Raw genomic sequence first — 21,540 nt, 5'->3', positions numbered from 1 at the left:
TAATTTTTTTTATCTCGCGTAATGGTGATAATGAAAGCTAGAAAAAGAGGGAAACATAGAGACAGGGTCCTAGAGTTTTCACACTTACAAACCATCTAATCAATATATGTAATAATTAGAATGACTTCTTGTCTATGACCGTCCGATTCCTCGCGAAGTATTACTTATATTTATATATGACCAAAAGGCAATCGTAGAAAAAAGTATAGCAACATCTGTTAACGGGATAGTAACAAAAGCTATAACACGGAACACTAATTAATTATAAAAGATGGCATTAATGCGATTTTTTTTCTGCGTAATTTAGACAACAAGACCTTCGATAAATTAGACCTGAATGAGTTAATCAGCGATATACATAAAAATTCCTTTCGATTTAGAAGAGCGCGTTATTATTTTATATGGTTTTAGCTTCAAGTAATTTAATAAAGTCACTTTCAATTCTACGTGCCAGTGTAATGCATTGGTTTTAAATTTATGTGAGATACGGTTATTCTAATCTATTAGCCATTGAATTTTCTGAAAAAAGTATAAATTAAGCCATTTCTTTCTTTCAAATAAAATACTAAAAAATGCAGATAACGAAATGAAAAAGTGAAATAAAATAAGTAGACTTTTCTTAATGGTGCGCCGTTTTATCAGAAACGGTCGACAGTTATTTAATGTGATGCGTAAAGAAACGGAAATTCAATTTAGAAATAAATTATTGAATTCAATCAATCTCGGCATCCTTTATTTTTTTTATCTTAATTGAATCCTCCAACATGTTGACACTTTGATAAAATCATTTATTTCAATTTTATTTACTCTGTAAAATAAAACAGATTTGAAATTCTCTTAATTGAAATATCGAGTTTAAAAAAACCCCATAAAATTATCTTCAAATTGAAATAATTTCAGTACACGGAATTATGCCTGCAGGTATGTTTGCGTTACCTGTATACAAGTAACGTCATTTTATCTATATTCTCTCAATAAATATTTTGATGAAAAAATCTTAGACATTTGGCGACGTAAATCTGTTAAAACAGAAAATAAAGTATAAAATAAGATAGGATTGTTTATTATCGTTATTTTTTATTATAATATCCGGAATAAACGATTTTCTTGCTACACAGAATACAATCCGTCATGGCGTTATTATTTCGGGGAATGAAGTCAAAAGATCGTCCGCGACAATTCAGTGGTTTAAAATAGAGTCGAGCCCTTTACTGTCTATACTATATAGCATACACACGACTAGTAACATACCTCTCCTATATAACATAGACCAGGCCCGCGCCAAAAAGTCTAGACCGATCACGTGGGAGCAACGAACCAATCAAATAACGAGATATCAGAATAGCTAGCGAGGTCGCAGCGAAATTCAGGTACCGTGTGTTCCTTACTGCGAGATATTTACCGAGCTTCCAGTTTAATTTGTACAAAACATCCACAAATAAACATGTATAATGTCAAACTCGATAAGAAATCCACAGAGTGTTTTAAATTGTGCACCATATGTTAGTGGACGGGGTGGTTTTATGTCTGGACACTAAAAACTACCACTAACGTTAATGAATAGCTCAGGTAAACTCATGACCTTAGCCCCCGATTTCAGAATGGACTCGTCCGGGTCATACAATTGGCGAACGATCTATGAGAAGAAGGGCTACACTGTGTCGAGAAATACCGTATTTTGGATGTTTTATTGAGCTTTAACCTAGGTATGGACACGGGGATTGTTTTGAATGTTCCGAAGAATACTTGTGATCCGAAAACAGGATTTATAAACGTATGTTAGTGGTTTGTTTCGCCGAAATAGTGCGATAGACTTAGTGTCTCCGAGAGATAAGTGGAGAAGAAAGCAGACTTCGGTAGATATCTGTGTTGTTTGTAGACCAAGCATCATTTTGTGGGATTCTCAGAGTGTAGTTCACATGTGTACAGTGTTATTTGTGGTCGTGTGGATAAAATTAACATCTATGGATTAACGACGGACGTGGTATTATTAGAGAAATATATATATATATATATATATATATATATTGTGTGACCCCGGAGTTCTGAAGTTCATATACGTGTATGTGTACATCCTCACATTCCACGGCCTCGCGTGTTGTGATTCCGAGGTTTCGGAACCGGCCGAGCGAGCAGGATTTAAGATGTTTGTTTACAATATGTAAAAAAAATCTTTCAAGATTTACACAATAATACACAAAAGGAATGTGTATTCGATTGTAAGATTCTGTTAAAAACACATTCGGTGTATATTATAAACGAAGTATTACATTGTTGGCAAACAAATTCATACTATGTAATATTATTGTATGATTTAGCTGTATGTAAATTATTCTGGACCTAATTTACATAATTAACAGTTTGTTAATATTATATTTAAGTTTATGTTGAAGGGATATATTGAAATATCTCAATGTCCGATGCGTTTGCTGATTTATGTTCCGATCTAAACGATCAGCCCTCGTGAAACGTCTTTGGAAAAACAGATTACACAATGAAGCCACGGGTGAGAATGAAAGCTCATTATCCTTAAGTCCAGAATTGGATACTGAAATAAAATCTGTGGCTCAGAGTATGCTGAAACGACTGAAAGAAAAACAGTTAGAAATGCTTTGCCAGAGCATCGAAACCAAAGGTGGTGAGACCACTGGATGTGTACTTTTACCAAATAGTGATTTGAGGTTAGGGAAACGGTCAGTGGCTCCTCACATTTTGTGTTGTCAGTTATGGAGGTGGAGTGATATCACTCCAAATACAGAACTTAAAAGACTGCCCCACTGTGAGTCTGCGGATGACCCCGCATACATGTGCTGTAACCCCTACCACTGGAGTATCCAACAAAAGACAGGTAATTATCAATTAACAGGTAAAAGTTTTAAGGACAATTCATAATCATATAATTTGAAATTATTCATCGACTTCAGGTAAAATTCTCACTTTATAAGTTAACTTATGAATCTATGTAAAATGTGGTTTTGATGCTTCAGTAATTTTCTTTTATTATATATATATTTGGACTATTAAAACTGTAAATTTCATACAGTAGATTGGCGAAATCAAATTTTAAAGTAATTGATTTAATGTAATTTTATTTCAAAGTTCTGCAATCCTATTTGGGAGAAACTACACGTTTGTACATTAAATTCATTCATTGATTGACAAAAACATGATTTTCCTGGTATAATCAAATAATGATTAAAATATCATCTTGATTATTTAATTTGTTCCTCGATGGTGACCCCAGTCTTTGATTCTTCTGTGAAGAATTTAGAATTGACCTGAACATGAACCAGATATCCTAAATTTGAAGATACTGGCAGCGAGAGCGATGCATGTTGTTGTTTTGATGGTTGTAACAGTAACTGGATCTGACTGCAGTCTGACCTGCTCTAGTTACAATTTAAACGTTATGTTATATAAACAAATACATGTTGATAGACATGCAGGATGACCTATTACTTATTATATATCAACCACTTTATTATGTGGTCGAAGCAAGGCTGGAATGAAACATGTACATTAATATTATATATCATATTTTAATTTTAATTTGAACTTGCAGCAGGGAAAGCATAAAATATCATTTTGTATGAGATCTATGCATACATGTAAATGCTTGTTTTGATAGTTGATTTGTAGACTTGAGATCTTGTAATTTTAATAGATATCTAAACTTTCAAAAAATTTGGTCCAAAAGAATGAATATGTCAGATGATATGACTCTTGATGGATTATAAGGCTAAATGATAGACATGTAAAGCTTGAACCTGTACAGCCACAATATAAGGTAAATTTTTAAACTATTGCACTATCACTTGGATAGAGGGGGGTGGGGAATAGAGTGGGGGAGGGGGGTAAGATACGGAAAATTGTATCCTATTGGATTTTGATGGAAGAAGGTGAATGATATATTGGCTCGCATGGCATGGCACATTCATGAATACGTTTGTGTGAATGAAACCTCAGCTATATCTAGACAAATTAATTTCAGTAATCAGTATGTAAATGAAGGCTGCGTGTGGAATAATTCGTGCATTGCGTATAGTACATGTACAGGTGGTCATATGTGTGTCAGACTTGTATACATGTGTACAACATGTGTATTCTCACTAGTAATAATATTGTAGTATACCATTCACGATGTCGTATAATATTAAACCATTTTATATACAACTGTATGACCACTAAACTGTTTTTGACAGCGATTTCGTAAATCTAGATTATCTCCCCCTACATCGGATCTTGTAGAAACAAAACTGGATCATCAAGTCAATTTGTAGGCCTTCATATCATATTGAAATTTGTGGCAGGTTTGGGGGGGGGGGTGTTATAGCCTTAGAATTATTGCTCTCCAATTGTCATTAGCGGAGGCTCTCGGGTATTTCTATTTATTGACGATATTAAACTTTTATGGGGATACTGTTGTCACACCACTTTATATTTTGGTTCATGTCTGAAAACTTTTAGTTCATGTCTGAAAACTTTTTTCCTTGAAGCTTAATTTGTCTAATTGGGTTACATGGTTGAATTGGTAATTTTACTCATTCAAATTACGCATTCACATAAGTATAATTGTATATGATTTTTATTAAATTTAAAACTTCTATGGCAAAAATCATAGTTATAAATTTTGATTTATATATAAATGTTAATACATGTTTTTGTATGAGTACATTAACATTTTCTCAGATATAACCTGAATTTGAGATGAATATGGATCAGGTTAAAATATTTCTAGAACACTAATAAACATTTCGGAGACCCCTTCAGCTAAATAATATTCCTACATTTTTTTTTGCATTTTTGTTATGTCTGTTAATAGAATTGTTAAGGATCTTCCATTAAATCAGTGGCCATTTAATATGGAATTCATTAACTTGTATAGAATTCATTATTAATACATATACTTTGAATACACATGCATTAATTTGCTAGTAGTATGTAGCTTGAATACACATGCATATAATTGATTAATTAGCAAGAAGCATACATTATTTAACGAGTTTAGATCAATTTTTATTGTAAAGTTACTCATGAGAGATTCTGTTTATCACAAAACTAATAAGTTTCATTTTTTGTTGACGTTTAAAAATCTCTCAATACACCGTAAAATTAGGAACCTAAGAAAATACATGTTTATATGTCAAACATTTTCCTGAATATGACATCATTTTAGATTTTTTGATTTCTCCATAAGGGGCAGTGGTGGCTGAGTGGTTTAGATGTTTAGATAACATATTATCACAAGCTATCCACCTGTGGGTTACAAGTTTGAATCCCAGTTGGGGCAGTTACCAGGTACTGACTGTTGGTTGATGGTTTTTTCTCCAGGTACTCTGGCTTTTCTCCACCAACAAACTTTGCATGTCTTTATTACATGGCCCTAACTGTTGATAGGACGTTAAACTAATTAAACCAAAACTTACACAATGGTATTACATGCATATGTCCAACACTGATGACAAAGCATGCACAAAATGACTTGACAAAACATGACAATAAAATCAGTTACATGGTAATTACATATAAGAGGTCAGAGAGACATCATGCTCAATGTCTACAGGCATAAAGTGGTCAGATGTAAGCGTGGATGATAAAGAAACTAGATTTCCAATATCCATAAAAATGCTTGTTCATCTTTCCGATTTGAGATGGGTTGAATTAGAAAATATGTTAAAAAAATGCCTTGAATATCTTCTCAGAAAAAATACAGTTTTTTTTGAAGTGGTGAAGTTTTTGGATGGGTTTGAGTGTGTATTTTTAGATATGGGTACACAAGCTGTATCGGTTGTGTGTTATATAAACCTATAACTCTTGTCTTATACTTGACTCTCATACAACAGGTAAAACTCTAGTGTTATGTACCAGCTAAATGTACCTATTGCCACAGCCCCCCAACCCCCACCTCCATCTCCCCCCTCCCTCAGACTTCCAGCTTGTCTATCTAGCATGCTACATATCTATCTTGAGAGAAAGACCTAGTTTTATGATTGATTTAATTCCCCAGCAGCTCAGAAAACCAAAATGCATTTTTTGAATCTTATACCTTAAAAAACCCTACTAGGAATATATGTGTAGGATACTTGCGTCACTGTACTCAACTACTCCTACATTCATCTCCATCCCACCACAAATAAACCTACAACCCATATATATATAGTTTTAACATTAGATAGAAAGCACTTTCCTGTGTCCCTCACAAGACTTTTATTATATTATAGGGGCTTGGGTGGCAGCAGAGTGGTTAAGATGTCTCTATTGTCTTCCATATATTACCACAAGCCCTCCACCTCTGGGTCGCAAGTTCGAATCCAATATGCATGTGGGCCAGTTGGCAGGTACTAACCGTGGGTCGGTGGTTTTTGTCTGGGTACTCCAGCTTTCCTCCACCAACAAACCCCGCCTTACATGATGCTGGCTTTTACTAGGACTTTAAAAAACTAATAAACATAAAACATAACCTTTCTCTCTTCCCTGAGATCTGTCTCCATTTTTGGTGTTTGTAGCCGATCTGTAAATAGTTAAGATGTCCCAACATATTACCATATTATTACCACCCTTAGGGGGCAGTTGCCAGGTACTTAATGCTGGTCGATGGTTTTTCTCCAGGTACTCCGGTATGTTCTTGTCAGCACATGGACTTGTAAAGTGTCTGAAATCATGATTATTGGCAATGGATATATGTATGCTGTCCCATTTTGTCCTGTCCCACAGGCAGCAGCTCCGAGTCCCATGCATTTTGTGTGTATATGGGTGGATGGGGGAGGGGATGGGGGGTGGGGGATATTTCTGTCTCTCAGACAATACTAGCATATAGTTATAACAGTCATTATTAAGATTGATCTGAATTTCAAAATTTGTCATCTGAACTTTGTAAACAGAATCTGGCAGTCAGGAAAAATTCAAACCCGGACCATTTGTACTAGCCATGGGGACAAAATGTTAGGGGATTATCAAATATTGAGGGTCAACACCAAGTCATATTGACCCTTGACCTTGTGTCCTGTGAAACATCTGATATGTAACATTGAGTCATAGTATTACTATTGTGGCGCCCATAGTACTTGTTAGTATAATATTGTGTATCGAGGGTGGAGGGGTGTGGTATGTAGAGCGAGGCGACAGGAACTAAAACACTGGCCAAGCTGCAGACTTATACAGGGCGAAACAGTGGTGGGTTCATGACTTGAGGATGTTTGGAGACATGAAGACTGAAGATCGCAGTGTGGGCTGTGGGGTTCTGCTTCACTCTGCACGTACATATACAACATACATATATTGATATAGCAGATGAACAGAATAATGTAGGGTCTAAATATGATTAGTAGTGGGTGGCTTGGTGTATCTGGGGTGGGTGGGATATATTGATGTAGGCTAGGAGAGGCAGGATAGTTAGATGATGGGGGTCAGATTCACTCTGCACGTGCATTTACAACACACATATTGATCTAAAAGATGAACAGAATCATGTAGGATCTTAAAGTCTTAACTAATTGTATTGGGGTGGTCAGGAATTCAATTTAGGGTGGTTGTTGGTTCTTTGGGCAGGGGGGGGGGCAGGGGGGGGGGCAGGGGGGGGGGCAGGGGGGAATGAATTTCAAATGAGATAGCTATTATTGCCCTCTGTATGTAGGGTATAGACCTATGGTTGGTGACTTGGATGATTAGCAGAGATATGTTTATATAATATAAAAGGGGGCTAGTTGGTTTTTGGGTGAGCCTCCAGATTGAAGGGGATAGGGGTTGGATGGGGGGGGGCGTGTTGAGGAGGGAGGGGGGGGTTAAGACATATGGGGATCAGAATTGTCTGGAGCTGAGAATGTCAGTGGTATGGGTATAAAATGTATATGATATAGAATTGATAGGGGTGTGATATGAAAATTTGGGATTTGGATACCAGAAAGGTGGATAGTAGTGAAGGTTAGCTTCGTTCATTCCAGAGACTTAGAGTTGAAACTTTAGGCTGAAGCTTGAGGCTGTCAGTTGGGTTATGATGTACTAGAGTTGTGGTTGTCATGTCTGTCCAGGGTATGGTGGGGGTGGGGGGGGAGTGGGGGATGGGGGGGGGGGTGGGGGTTACTTGGTTGTCATGTCTGTCCAGGGTATGGTGGGGGGGGGGGTGGGGGTCACTTGGTTGTCATGTCTGTCCAGGGTATGGTGGGGGTGGGGGGGAGTGGGGGATGGGGGGGGGGTCACTTGGTTGTCATGTCTGTCCAGGGTATGGTGGGGGGGGGGTGGGGGGAGTGGGGGTCACTTGGTTGTCATGTCTGTCAAGGGTATGTGGGGTTTGGGGGTGCATGGGAGGGGTCTCTGATGGTGCTGAAGTGGACCTCAACTAGCTATCAGCCAGGCTTGTTTAGATCAATGTTGATGATTATAAAGAATTATGACAATGACAACATCAATGATATAATATAATTTTGTTTTGTCGGTTTGATCATCTCTGTAGAACAAGCTAGTCTAGGTTGATTGTACATCAGTCTGACAAAATATACATCCCATTCGAATTCCCCCAGACCAGAAGTGGAGAAGTCCTTATCAGAGTGTAAAGTCATTTCACGATTTAAGCAGAATTTGTGTCTAGTGAAGATTGTACTTTACTGCAGTTTTTCCATGTGTTTTTTCTTCACAATAAAAGCTATGACTAATTTTAGCGTTAAATCCATTGATAATCCTCTGACCTTTTGCTGGCTGCCAAATGCAGTTTCCTCGATAATCCCATAGGACTATCTATCACACAGCTTCCAATGCCCTGGTAAATAAAACACCTGGGTTTTGTTAGATTTCCTGTAATTTTTAAATATCAGAACAATTTGTTTGCTTTTATCGTTAATAGGTTAATGTGAATCTGTCGGCTGTAGACTGCACTAGTTACCATGGTGATGACATTAGACATTTGTACAGGTGTTGTAAATACCTGTAATAAATTGGAGAAAAAGTTTTTAGCTCCTCCGAATTAAAAAAAAAGGTTTGATGGATGCACTTCACACTTAGTCCTTTTAATTCTCACTCACAACTCCCCCACCCACCCCCCACCCCCCCCCCCCCAACCCCCGCCAACTCCCCCCCCCCCCCTAAAACATTTGAGCTCTTCTTATTTAAAAGTTGGATGAGTTCATTATGAACTTTTAAAGGTGAATGGGTTAATAAGGCCTAAACCAGCAGAATATTGAAATAAAATTGATTAATTCATATCTCTAAGTAAGTAGGTGTTTTGATTTATATATACGTTAAAACAGGATGTTTCTTAAAATCTCTATTTTGCTTCAAATAATTGAGGTATGAAATGAATTCAATTTTTGAAGTGATGCATATATCAATTTGATTTTAAATTGGTTTTATGTACATTTATATAGGGACATTTAGGAGTAGTTCTGTTGAAATGTATCCATGACTATATATATATATATATATATACTAGTGCATATTTGTGTGTATAGTTAGATGATTACATCTTGAGATCTCTAAGGCTGTACGTATACCATTCTAAATTTTAACTATCTCAGGGGGAGATAACCCTGTATAGGTATGCAGTGGAAGCATTCATATTAAATCTTTAATGAGAATTTTGGATATCAGTTTAGCAGCCTTCATATATATAATATGTATATATATATCCGTACAATTAGATTGGAAACTCCTGTTTGTTTTTGTATAGCCACTTATAATGATTGTGGCCAATATTATAAAAGTGGATCCTAATAATTTGATTTCTTCAAATCCTGACTTCTATACACATGTATTACATCTACACACATACTGGTACCTGGTATATATATCCAAAGTAAGAGACGAATGTAGAGTAGTATGACCTTGACTTTTTCTATGGTCCCAACTTTATACGTTAATAAAACAGATGATTGTTGTCAAGAAATTCAACTTGTTGAGATGTTTTCAGTAAAACAATACATGTGGTGTGCCTGGATCCCTTCACCTCTAGGTATCAGCCCTTACCCCAAAGGTTGGTGGTATATCTTCAGGTACTCTGGCTTTTCTGCTACATAAACCTGGCATGTACTTATATAATTAAATGACCCAAATGGAGAAAAAAAAACCAGTAGTAAATTTTTTTCCAGTGATTTATGGGACTGGCGCACCTTGACGAGTCCTGGACTCATGATTTTTCTGTGGGACTTACGTAAATTTTGAGAACCCTCTATATTTCTTTGTACTGGGACTCAAAATTTGAAAATTTGTGTTCTGGACTCACCTTAGAAAATGCTACATAAATTGTGTGTATGATCAGTATTCAAATTTTCAAAAGTTAACTATAACTAATACTGGTATGTCATTCTAATATTTGACTTTCTGGTGCGAGCTGTATTCTACCTGTGTTGTTTCTTTGTGTTTGACTTTCTGGTGTGGCTATATATATCCTACAAGAGTGTATTTGACTGTGTATGCTACCTGTGTTGTTTCAGTGTTATATATAAGAACTGTGTAATAACACAATCTGTTACATTGTGGTAGGCCTTCAAGGCCATTAAGACAACCCCAGTTGATGACAGGTGCTTTCATAAACAGTCAGACGTGACAAAATGCAGATATTTTTCTTCATGATTTTTTTCCACACTACCAAAACACTTACAACAGCTCCAATGTAGGCCAATTCATTCATAATACCTTCACACAACCTGCTGCGGTTAGACTGTTTACATAGGAAGTGCATGGTAGAAAAATTTGACACCCACATGTAGTGGTTGGGGGAGGGGGAATACAGAACAAACACTCTGCACCATCAACAAGTACTAGGCAAGAGAATTCCTGTAAGGAATTACTGTTGTAAATGTCTAGGTATTGGCTAAAGTACACACATATGTATATATTCAGAAACTTGAGGACTATTTAAAACATGAATTAGGACACAATTTGTGGTGTCATGATCAATGTTTACATTATATATATGAAAAAGGAGAAAGAGAGAAGGAGGGGTGAGGGATGGAAAGAAAGATAGAGGGAAGGGGTTAGGGATATATACAGAGAGGGATGGGAAGATAGAGGGAGGGGCTGAGGTATGTATAGAGAGGGATGGAAAGAAAGATAAAGAAAGATACAGAGATCTAGAGGTATGGAAGGAAAGATAGAGGTAGGGGTTGAGGGATGTACCGGTATATGGAGAGAGATTAAAAGAAAGAGAGAGGGAGGTGGTGAGGGATGTATCCGGAGAGAAATGGAAAGGATACAAGAGGAAATGAAGAATGTGGATAGAAAGAAAATGGAATGACAAGGATAGAGAGAAGGTGTACTAACGGGGAAATATGATGATCTGGATAGATAGAAGGTGAAAGAAAATTGAAGGACATTGATAGAGAGAACTTAGAAGGGGTAAGGAAAGTTTTAAAATCTTAGCTATGAATAGTGAATGGACATGAAAGATACGGATAGAGAGATGGAGGGGAGGTTAGGAGAGAGAGATGATGTAGGGAAAGATTAGTTGAGAAAGAAGTAAAAGAGGAGGAAATTAACAGAGTGATTGGAGAATTAGTGAAGCAATGGTTTGGAGTGAGTTTAGTGTTGGAGTATAGGGTATATGGATTAAAACTTTGCTGGTGCATCTCAAAGGCTCCACCACCATCAGCCTGTCTCTACCACTATCTATATATACTGGGGCACCATAGGGGGAATCTCTCACATCAGCCTGTCTCTACCACTATCTATATACTGGGGCACCATAGGGGGAATCTCTCACACCAGCCAGTCTCTACCACTATCTACATTTACTGGGGCACCATAGGGGGAATCTCTCACACCAGCCAGTCTCTACCACTATCTACATTTACTGGGGCACCATAGGGGGAATCTCTCACACCAGCCTGTTTCTACCACTATCTATATATATGGGGCACCAAAGGGGGAATCTCTCACACCAGCCAGTCTCTACCACTATCTACATTTACTGGGGCACCATAGGGGGAATCTCTCACACCAGCCAGTCTCTACCACTATCTACATTTACTGGGGCACCATAGGGGGAATCTCTCACACCAGCCAGTCTCTACCACTATCTATATATAAGGGGCACCATAGGGGGATATTTCACATCTGCCAGTCTCTACCACTATCTATATATATAGGTGCACCAATAGGGGGAATCTCTCACACCAGCCAGTCTCTACCACTATCTACATTTACTGGGGCACCATAGGGGGAATCTCTCACATCAGCCAGTCTCTACCACTATCTATATACTGGAGCACCATAGAGAGGGAATCTCTCACACCAGCCAGTCTAGATCTCTACCACTATCTTTATACTGGGGTTCCATTGGGGGAAATCTCTCACACCAGTTGATCTTTGTCACATGCATCCTGACAGTTGTAATTAAAGATTGCAATTTTAATCTGTTTTTGAAATATTTCAGATACCCCCTATACAAATGGGAATTGGTCCAAGATCTCCAGACTAAAAATTACAGGTAAAACATTTACATATTAGTATCTAATGCTACATACTCTGTAAGAGTCTGTAAAGAATATTATATGTATTCAACAATGAACTTGGTAACTGTGCAGCAGCTATAGATAACACAATATACATTGTATGCACTCTGTTGTCATTTTGTTATTAGACCTCAGACTTGTAAATTTATGTATCAAACACAGGCAGTTGTACACTTGTATAAATTTACATTGACTTGCATATCAAATGGAACTATTTTAAGAATCATGTGTCTATATGTGCATCAGAAAGATGCCTCGTTATGTATAATTACCAATGATAGATATTCTGAAATCTGATGAGAATGTTTCAATAGTAAATATATGATCATGGTCAGCTTAGTGTTTATCACTGACCAATCACCAAACTGTATGTAGCTACGCCACGTGCTCACATACGCACGTGGACCAATTCAATGTCAGAGCAAACATCACAGCATACACGATACAAAATGCAAATTAGTCACATGCGGTGTGATTGACAGCTAGTGATATGTCAATACAGATCTTGGTTAATTATAAGCTTAATTTATGATCCTAATCACCTGAATGTTTTACATATAGTAAAATGTGGCATAATGTCATATACATGTTCTAACAAATATGGCTTCAATGTTTCAGAAATAGACCATATAGATGAATCTGTGATGGATGTTTCCACGGAAACGGGAAACACACCTACGCCTCGTCGCTTGGACTTTTCAGGTATTTATGGTTATGGGGTTGATTGTGTAGGAAACACAAAAATAACCTTTCATATATACATTGATGATATATATCAAGTGAAGTGGGAAATTTTCCCTATTGGCATGTTACAGAGTTATCTGCCCTTGCAGGTCAGATTTGTTTTTAGCGCCATGTGTTTGAGAGCGTAATGTCACACATTTCAGAGAAAAAGATGCAAGTGTCGCTCACAAAACTGAATGATGTCAAAATGGATACCTACCCTCAAGGGTTAATTGAATTTTAGCTTTTGTATGTCTTGGTTCCCAGTTTCACGCTCTTATCAGGAAATTCCTCACTTATTCCCAATAGGAAAGCATATATCTATATATATCAACATGTACAGCCAGTTTGGTGGGAATGTAATGGTTTGTATTATATAGAGCTTGGCCATTTGAGGTGCGACAAAAGTTGGGGGCGGATATAAAAGAGGCAGTTTGAGTGAAACAATGCCAGTAGTTGAGAAAGTGGAGCCATGCCATTCCTAGGGGATCAAACCATTCATAGACAAGTAGATATATATAGTTGTACCATTAGAGGGGTGAACAATTTCGTTGCAGATTCATTATTAGATAGAGAAACTGGTCAAGGATATTAACTATGAGGATGATTTAAGACATTTCTAGAGGACAAAAGATGTACATATAAGAATTAAAGAATCATATATCTTTAAAAGGGAAATGAACCATTCGAGGGAGCAGAAAATTTAGAAAAGAAATTTTGAAGAAGGCTAGAAAAATTAAGAAAAGTTTCAAATGTTTCAAGACAGAGACATACTTTTCCAATGTCCTTTGAAAATTTCTGGACAGTTTAAGAAAAATACTCGAAAATGTTCAAAAAAGTGTAGTGATATCATGGATTTTGTGTAAAATATAGTGATAGTAGGACGAAAGTTTCATGTATTAGGCAGGGAAATTGTTTTATAGACATCGGTAATAAGTTGAAGACTGTGAATGAAATGGGAATCCTGAATATGTAATGGCGGTGGTCTTCTCATGCGGTGTAAGATGGGTATATTATTCCTTGATAAACTGTATTTCTATTAAAGACTACAACATAAGCGTGAGTCAAAACCATCAGAAAACGTGTACAGCAAAGTTAGGGACATGTAAAAACTGGGCCACTATACACTGACTGACAATTGTGTAAATGTAGTGTTTAAACCACCACCGATTTAAAGCTCAGTTAACTCTTATCATCAATATATCACCTCATAAAATGAATATAAAATAATATGATTCCTCTTAAAGTAAATTTACAAGCACTTTGAATTAAATTTTGAACTTATTTGTTATTTTGTAATATGGATTTGTGGGTTATTTCAATATATTTTGAGGGTTTGATATTTTGGATAATTTGAGGTTAAGTTGTCTAGGCTTTGTAGACGTGTGGCCAGGTAGATTGTGTGTGTACAATCCTTGGTAAAGGTATAGAGCCCAATGTTAGCCACCACTGTTATCTGTAGAGTGGCTGTTCGCTCAACATATAGTCATCTTAACAACAAAAAACATTACACCCAATAAACATTTTAAAAACATTAAATCTAAAAGAGAAAATAATTCAATATGTCAACTCACAGAACATTTCTTATCAGAATCCCCCGATAAATTTTTTTGAGTGCATGAACAAAAATTTATGAAATTTTGTGAAAGTTTTGCTGTTTTGCCGGTGTGCCCGGGTAAGCTTACGGGCTATGAACATTGGAGTATAAACCCGAGTTATCAGACTAGTGATCTCGCCATACAATACTGGAGCCGGCTAGCCTAGTGAAGCTGGCTCACTGGCGACAAGGGCTGGGTGCGTTAACTTAAAACGTCTAGGGCTTATACAGGTACAGTAAACACTCAGATAGGGGGATGACGCACACGTCAAATTGTCTATATAATTCATAATTTGTTTACTGGTAATGAAGTAATTTTGGTAAGGAAGTGTTTGAAATGTACTGTAATTTCTAGGTATTTTAATTTGTCTAAAATTATACGCACAGTACTCCTCTATTTTAAAAGGAATTTTGATGATTGTGTAGGGATAGATTAAGCAAATTATAGTGACATTTTGAAAAAAAAATTGATTAATTTTATGGAAATTTAAAAAAAAAAGTGTTTTGCATACATTTGAATGAAATATGCAACACTTTCTGAAGTAAAAATCATGTCTCTACCATCACTAACTAACTTTAATGTCTAGAGTAAAATTGTTTATTAATAGACTGGAAAATGGTTTGAAAACAAAGGGAAAGTATATTTACTCTCTTTTATGAAGATTTTCATCAATTTTACTTCTATGGGCAATGATGGAAAAAAGGTTGAGAAATTCATTAAACAGGCCTTTTGGACCTTTTGTAGATATCACCTGAGTTTGACAGAGATGGAATGTCCAGTGTCGTTGTATCTTGTTTACCTAGCGTATTTGTTTGCTGATTGTTATTGAATTAATGATAAATGATGAGATTAATATAGGAAAAAATCAGACATTTTGTTTTCAAATACTTATGATGTTGACATGCATAATTTAAAAAACTAAAAATTTATTTCAAATATTTCAGTTGTTTATTGTATGTAGGCCCAGACTGTGAGATTTTGTATTGGGCAATTACTGTATAGACAGGTGGTAGTTATTAAGGTGGACTATTATTGGCAATAGTGCCGGCTTTCCTCTGTCGCCACCGTACTAGACATAGCATAAGGGAGACAAAAACAAGAAAGGACTCGTGTTTAGAAAATAATAAAAATCTGTCACCGTACTAGACATAGCATAAGAGAGACAAAAACAAGAAAGGACTCGTGTTTAGAAAAAAAAGGAAAATCCTTCGGAACTGTATAGACATTTGCAGGAACCTGTCATAAAATGACGACATGACAAAACATTAATATTTAAATGTCGCATCAACAAGACAAAATTAAAAACGAAAATATGTTCAAGGAAAGAGATTAGGATTGTTCTGTAGGGTTGTCTGTGTACAACATGTTGTGAAATGACCCGGTGCAGAATTTTAAAATTTAATTGGAAAAGAGTCAAGGAAGTATGTTTTAAAAAGGATGGTGTCTTTAAAAATGGCTGTATCTGTTTCATATACTTAACACAGGATTTGAAATATATTGAGACTGTTAGGTTGTTTTCAAGTCGATGAAAGAGACAAAAGAAATTAATAAATTATGAGTCATTATTTCTGAAGAACAGCAGGGATTGGATGCATGTCTGTTCTCATAATTGGGTGGGGGGAATAAAAAAATATTTTTTTACCAAAAGTTAATAAGATGTTTAGATATTTGTGTTATAGTTTGATGTGCATTGTTTTCCTTTCTGTGAAGGAGATAATGAATCCATTATTTTTATATGAAAACTTCACGGATGATGGAATCAGCACTAAAAATCAGTTAAATCAATTAACATAAAATTTATGAATGGAAAACAATAAAGGAGAAGGACAAACAAGTGAGAATTATATCAACAAGGCAGACGCATAAAACGCATGTTTTAATTGGATAATTAATTTCTCACAGCCAGCCATGGTATCCTGCCCTATTAAGCACATTACTTGATTTGCTTCATTGTCATTGGATATCAGTCTGAGGAATCCAGATGCCACCTCTTTAAAATTAATGACATAAATTTTTTTTTTTTTAAATAACAGCAAGCAACAAAACTTGTGTCATCATCTTTTTAGTAAGATATGATATTTCAATTACAAATGTATGTATACTATTGTAATAAGAGAAGGAGGAGGGAGGGGAGAAAACTCTAGATTGATCTAATACTAGATAATGGCATCTTCAATAAGCTAAAGATCTGGCCACGATTTCTTGAAACAAGTCAAAAATGAGCTTAAGTTTAAATTATTACCATATATATCATCATAGAAAAAACTTCAGTTGTAAATTTTGTTTTGAAAAATCAGGGCCAGATTAAAAACAGTAGATGAGTTCAAATTGAAAAAGGGGAACAATCCTGTTTCATTTCTTTCAAAAGAAGAGAAACATAAAAAACATTGGTATTGACTATTGTGATATCACTCCCAAATTTTCCAGTTTCTGTGTTTAAAAAGGCGTTGTTGTGGACATAACGAGAAAAAACTTGATGATTGACAGTTATATTGATGACTTCACAAGGGGAGATCACTCTCAACATGGCCCTTTAATGAGGTGTGTGTTTGTAGAAGTGATTAACAGGTTTATAGGGGCCAGGGTTTGTTTGAACTCCCCAAGGATCGGTTTGATTGAGCGACAGAGCTATAATCCTTTCTCAGTCGATGTGGCTTGCTTTGGTTGACAGCTATGGTGGCCGACTCCTAATTTGTGAAAAAAATAATAACACATATAATTAAGATAATATACACTTTATTAACTGCTACATGCCAGCTTACCAAATGATTTCACACTCATGAATAGTGTAAAGAATTGTGTAAATAGTACACCTTTGTGTTGGTTTGTGACACAATGTAGGGTAGAGTTTTCACAGGTAATGTGCAGATTTCAAACACATTTCATAAACTCGTTTGTATAGGATTCACAGCTTTGTACATTAACTCTCAAGCACACACCACTAATTAGGATAAAGTTTTCACAGCTTAGGCTAACAAACTATAATTAGCTAATTTATGTAAGGCATTTCATCATTATAATGCATGATATCTGTATTTATAGTATTTTCCATATGGGTCATAATGAACTTCAATTTTCAGATATAATATTGCCCATTAACTTTTTGTGCTGAAATTTTATAATTCGTTAATAAAAGTGATGTGTTTTATGATGATACAAACTTAAAAATTATATTTTGGACTGGAAATAAATTTCATATAAATGATATCCTAAGCAATATTACTGTTAAGATGTTTTGAGTTAAAAAGCATCATCATTATATCCATATGTTAATAAATTATATTTTATTTCATAATGCAATGATGTAAATTATAATCCATGATTTTTCAGAATTTTATTGAATATAAAGGAATTAATATACAAATTTAAAAAAATCTTCTCATTACAATGGGAATTATAAATCTGTATTTATAAAACAAAAGGTATTTTATCATTTTAATCAATAAGTCGAATGAAATAAACATTTAATGTAAATTTTGTTTTGAACATATGTTCAGTATGATAGCATAGGATTTGACATAAATATTATTTTTTACATGTAAATATGTGTATTGATGCATATCCATTGAAGTAGGTAGTGGGTATTTAACCCCTGTTAAACCTCTCAGCCAGTCTACTTAATCCCATATACTACAAGTAGTCACTCGAGTTCACAATCCTATTCAATGTATAAAAAAGTACTTACCATATAAACACTATATTGGTCTGAACCATTTTGATAAACAAAGCAAGAAATAGCAAGATTATTGTCATATTTAATTGAATATATTAAAAAATGAGTTATTCATTGTGACATAAACATGAAGTTATGTCTTTTCCACAATATGACTGTTAATGTCATTGGAAAATGTTTCTTTGGCTCAGTGGACAAGAGCAAATTGTTTCTTTGGCTCAGTAGACAAAAGCAAAATGTTTCCTTGGCTTAGTAGACAGGAGCAGAATGTATCTTTGGCTCAGTACACAAGAGCAAATTGTTTCTTTGGCTCAGTAGACAAAAGCAAAATGTTTCCTTGGCTTAGTAGACAGGAGCAGAATGTATCTTTGGCTCAGTACACAAGAGCAAAATGTTTCTTTGTCTCAGTAGACATAAGCAAAATGTTTCCTTGGCTCAGAAGACAAGAACAAAATGTTTCTTTGGCTCAGCAGACAAGAGCAAATTGTTTCTTTGGCTCAGTACACAAGAGCAGAATGTTTCTTTGGCTCAGTACACAAGAGCAGAATGTTTCTTTGGCTCAGTACACAAGAGCAAAATGTTTCTTTGGCTCAGTAGACAGGAGCAGAATGTATCTTTGGCTCAGTACACAAGAGCAGAATGTTTCTTTGACCCAGTAGACTAGAGCAAATATAGTAAACGAAATTGAAACCTGAAAAAGGGGGAGGGATGCTTATATTTGGTCAAATTTTCTATATGCACCACTGGTACTATGATGGGCGGGCCTTATAGGAGCTACGGTATGGCCCCAAGGATACTTCGAGGACACTTGTGTTAATTCCAATCAGGAACATTTCAACTTTGTATAAGTAGGCAGTGTGTAGCTAAATGTACAATACGTATTGTTGTGGTACGATCACTTATATATACATGGTGTTAATCCTTACGCTGAAGTGGGCTTAAAGAGGCATGTGGTCATACAATAACCGGCGCACTAATGTCATGTTCTGTTTCAATATTGGCTTTACTAGTTAGACATCATTCATGAAGTCAAAAATCATACTAGTCGTTTGTTGAAACAATAATATCTTTGATATTTTAATGAAAATAACATTCTTTTCTGGTTTTCAGGTGACATTACCATTAGAATTCGTACTTTGGGTGTAAATGTATATGTTATGGATCAAAGAAATCATATCAATGGTAGTTTTCCAGATGATACTGAATATCCTTAAAGAAGTATGTCTGTTATGGTTATGGGTCGCGATAGCCACTGAATATCCTTATAAATGTATGTCTGTTATGGTTATGGGCCGCGATAGCCACTGAATATCCTTATAAACATATGTCTGTTATGGTTATGGGCCGCGATAGCCACTGAATATCCTTATAAACATATGTCTGTTGTGGTTATGGGCAGCGATAGCCACTGAATATCCTTAAAGAAGTATGTCTGTTATGGTAATGGGTCGTGATAGCCACTGAATATCGTTATAAATGTATGTCTGTTATGGTAATGGGTCGGGATGCCACTGAATATCCTTATAAACGTATGTCTGTTATGGTTATGGGCGGATACATGATATCTATAATATGTCGGTTATGGGCCGCGATAGCCACTGAATATCCTTAATAAACATATGTCTGTTATGGTTATGGGCGCGATAGCCACTGAATATACTCATAAATGTATGTCTGTTATGGTTATGGGCCGCGATAGCCACTGAATATCCTTATAAACCGAGATTTCAAACCACATATAAGATACTGAAGTGAGGTTAATGGTTTATCGTCAGTGGTTTCCTCCTGTACTCTGGCTTTCTACCACTTATTACACCTTCTTATATATGACTTTATCTCTCATTCAGATGAAACTGAAATGTTTCATTTATGCTGGAAGAACTAGTACTAGTGTAACGAGAGAGGAGAAAACGTAGAGTTAAGATCAGTCAGTCAATAGGAGAAAACGTAGAGTTAAGATCAGTCAGTCAATAGGAGAAAACGTAGAGTTAAGATCAGTCAGTCAATAGGAGAAAACGTAGAGTTAAGATCAGTCAGTCAATGATCATGAAAAAAATCTGAAGTTTTGACTTAGCCAATCATAAATGACGTAACTCAATAAAACGTCAATATTATATTAATTAATTGACTATGTCAAAAATTAAGACAGTTTTGGCTTAGTCTATTTTAACGACCATGAGGCCAGCTAGGGCTCGAATTAAACACTGATGTTCTGCTGATTGTGATTGAGTTATTCTGTATTCAGTTATCTGCCCTTGTAGGTAGGTATTGATTGTGACGTCATGTGTTTTCTATCGTAACGTCATACTTTGAGGAGAAAATGCTCACAAAATAATGACATAACAATCGATACTTACCAGCAGGGGAGCTAACTCTGTAATGTGCAAAGACGGAATACCTAGCCACCAATAATCGACTCGTTTCAATCCTGCTACACTACTATGCATTATGGATAACAGCCCCATGGACCTCTTGAGTTGATCACCACCACTTGATATAAGAAACAGTATTGATGGCCCTTTTGGCTGAAGTCGTTCCCCTGGTCAGATGATAAGCTGCTTATTTTGTCATAAAATCGTGCTTCAACAGTCCTTACCGAGGCCAGGCACACAGGTTTATGGTCTCGGGGAAAGCTCTAGAGTTTTAAAGTGAGGCACTTGATGACCTTTGGCGATACGGAATGGGGTTTTGATGAAAGGTCGTCAGATTTAGTGAAGAACAAATCGCTACATTTGCCAGGTTGAAATTTTGAATATTCGATTATTATATTGTCGGGGTGGGAAATGTTTTTATAATGGAAGTTTTGATACTCCAAAGGGAGTCTATGGTATATGAATAGTGCATGGTTACGTGTTCATCGTCTGTCTCAAGTTGGTACCTCAAACGAGGACTAAAAATGGAGGGAAAAGTGTTTACAGTTTAACTTGATGCCTCAGGATGACCTCTTAGATGTTAATGTGAAAATGTTTATAAAAAACATGTTAACCATGGTATTCACAAGCTTTTCCAAACATGCATATTATTTTCTGTCTCAAAATGGCCTTCAAGGGAGAAAGAAGGAAAGTATAAGCAAGGTTTCAGCCGCTGTTTGCATTAATATGTGGGT

The 21,540-nt window shown here is 35.9% G+C and overlaps 1 protein-coding gene across 1 annotated transcript in view; it reads left to right on the top strand.

The window, feature by feature from the left end:
* Window positions 1-1,346: 1,346 nt before the first annotated feature.
* LOC138306331 (mothers against decapentaplegic homolog 6-like) overlaps window positions 1,347-21,540 on the top strand; it is a 39,191-nt gene continuing 18,997 nt past the window's right edge. Inside the window, exons 1-3 of the mRNA XM_069246762.1 lie at window positions 1,347-2,848; window positions 12,362-12,415; window positions 13,059-13,142. Coding sequence (XP_069102863.1) covers window positions 2,437-2,848; window positions 12,362-12,415; window positions 13,059-13,142 — 550 coding nt within the window. The 5' untranslated portion in view covers window positions 1,347-2,436. The remainder of the gene's footprint in view (window positions 2,849-12,361; window positions 12,416-13,058; window positions 13,143-21,540) is intronic.

This window comes from Argopecten irradians, chromosome 13 (assembly GCF_041381155.1).
Source record: "Argopecten irradians isolate NY chromosome 13, Ai_NY, whole genome shotgun sequence".
Classification (NCBI taxonomy): domain Eukaryota; kingdom Metazoa; phylum Mollusca; class Bivalvia; order Pectinida; family Pectinidae; genus Argopecten; species Argopecten irradians.
This window is presented reverse-complemented; position numbering and strand designations above follow the sequence as displayed.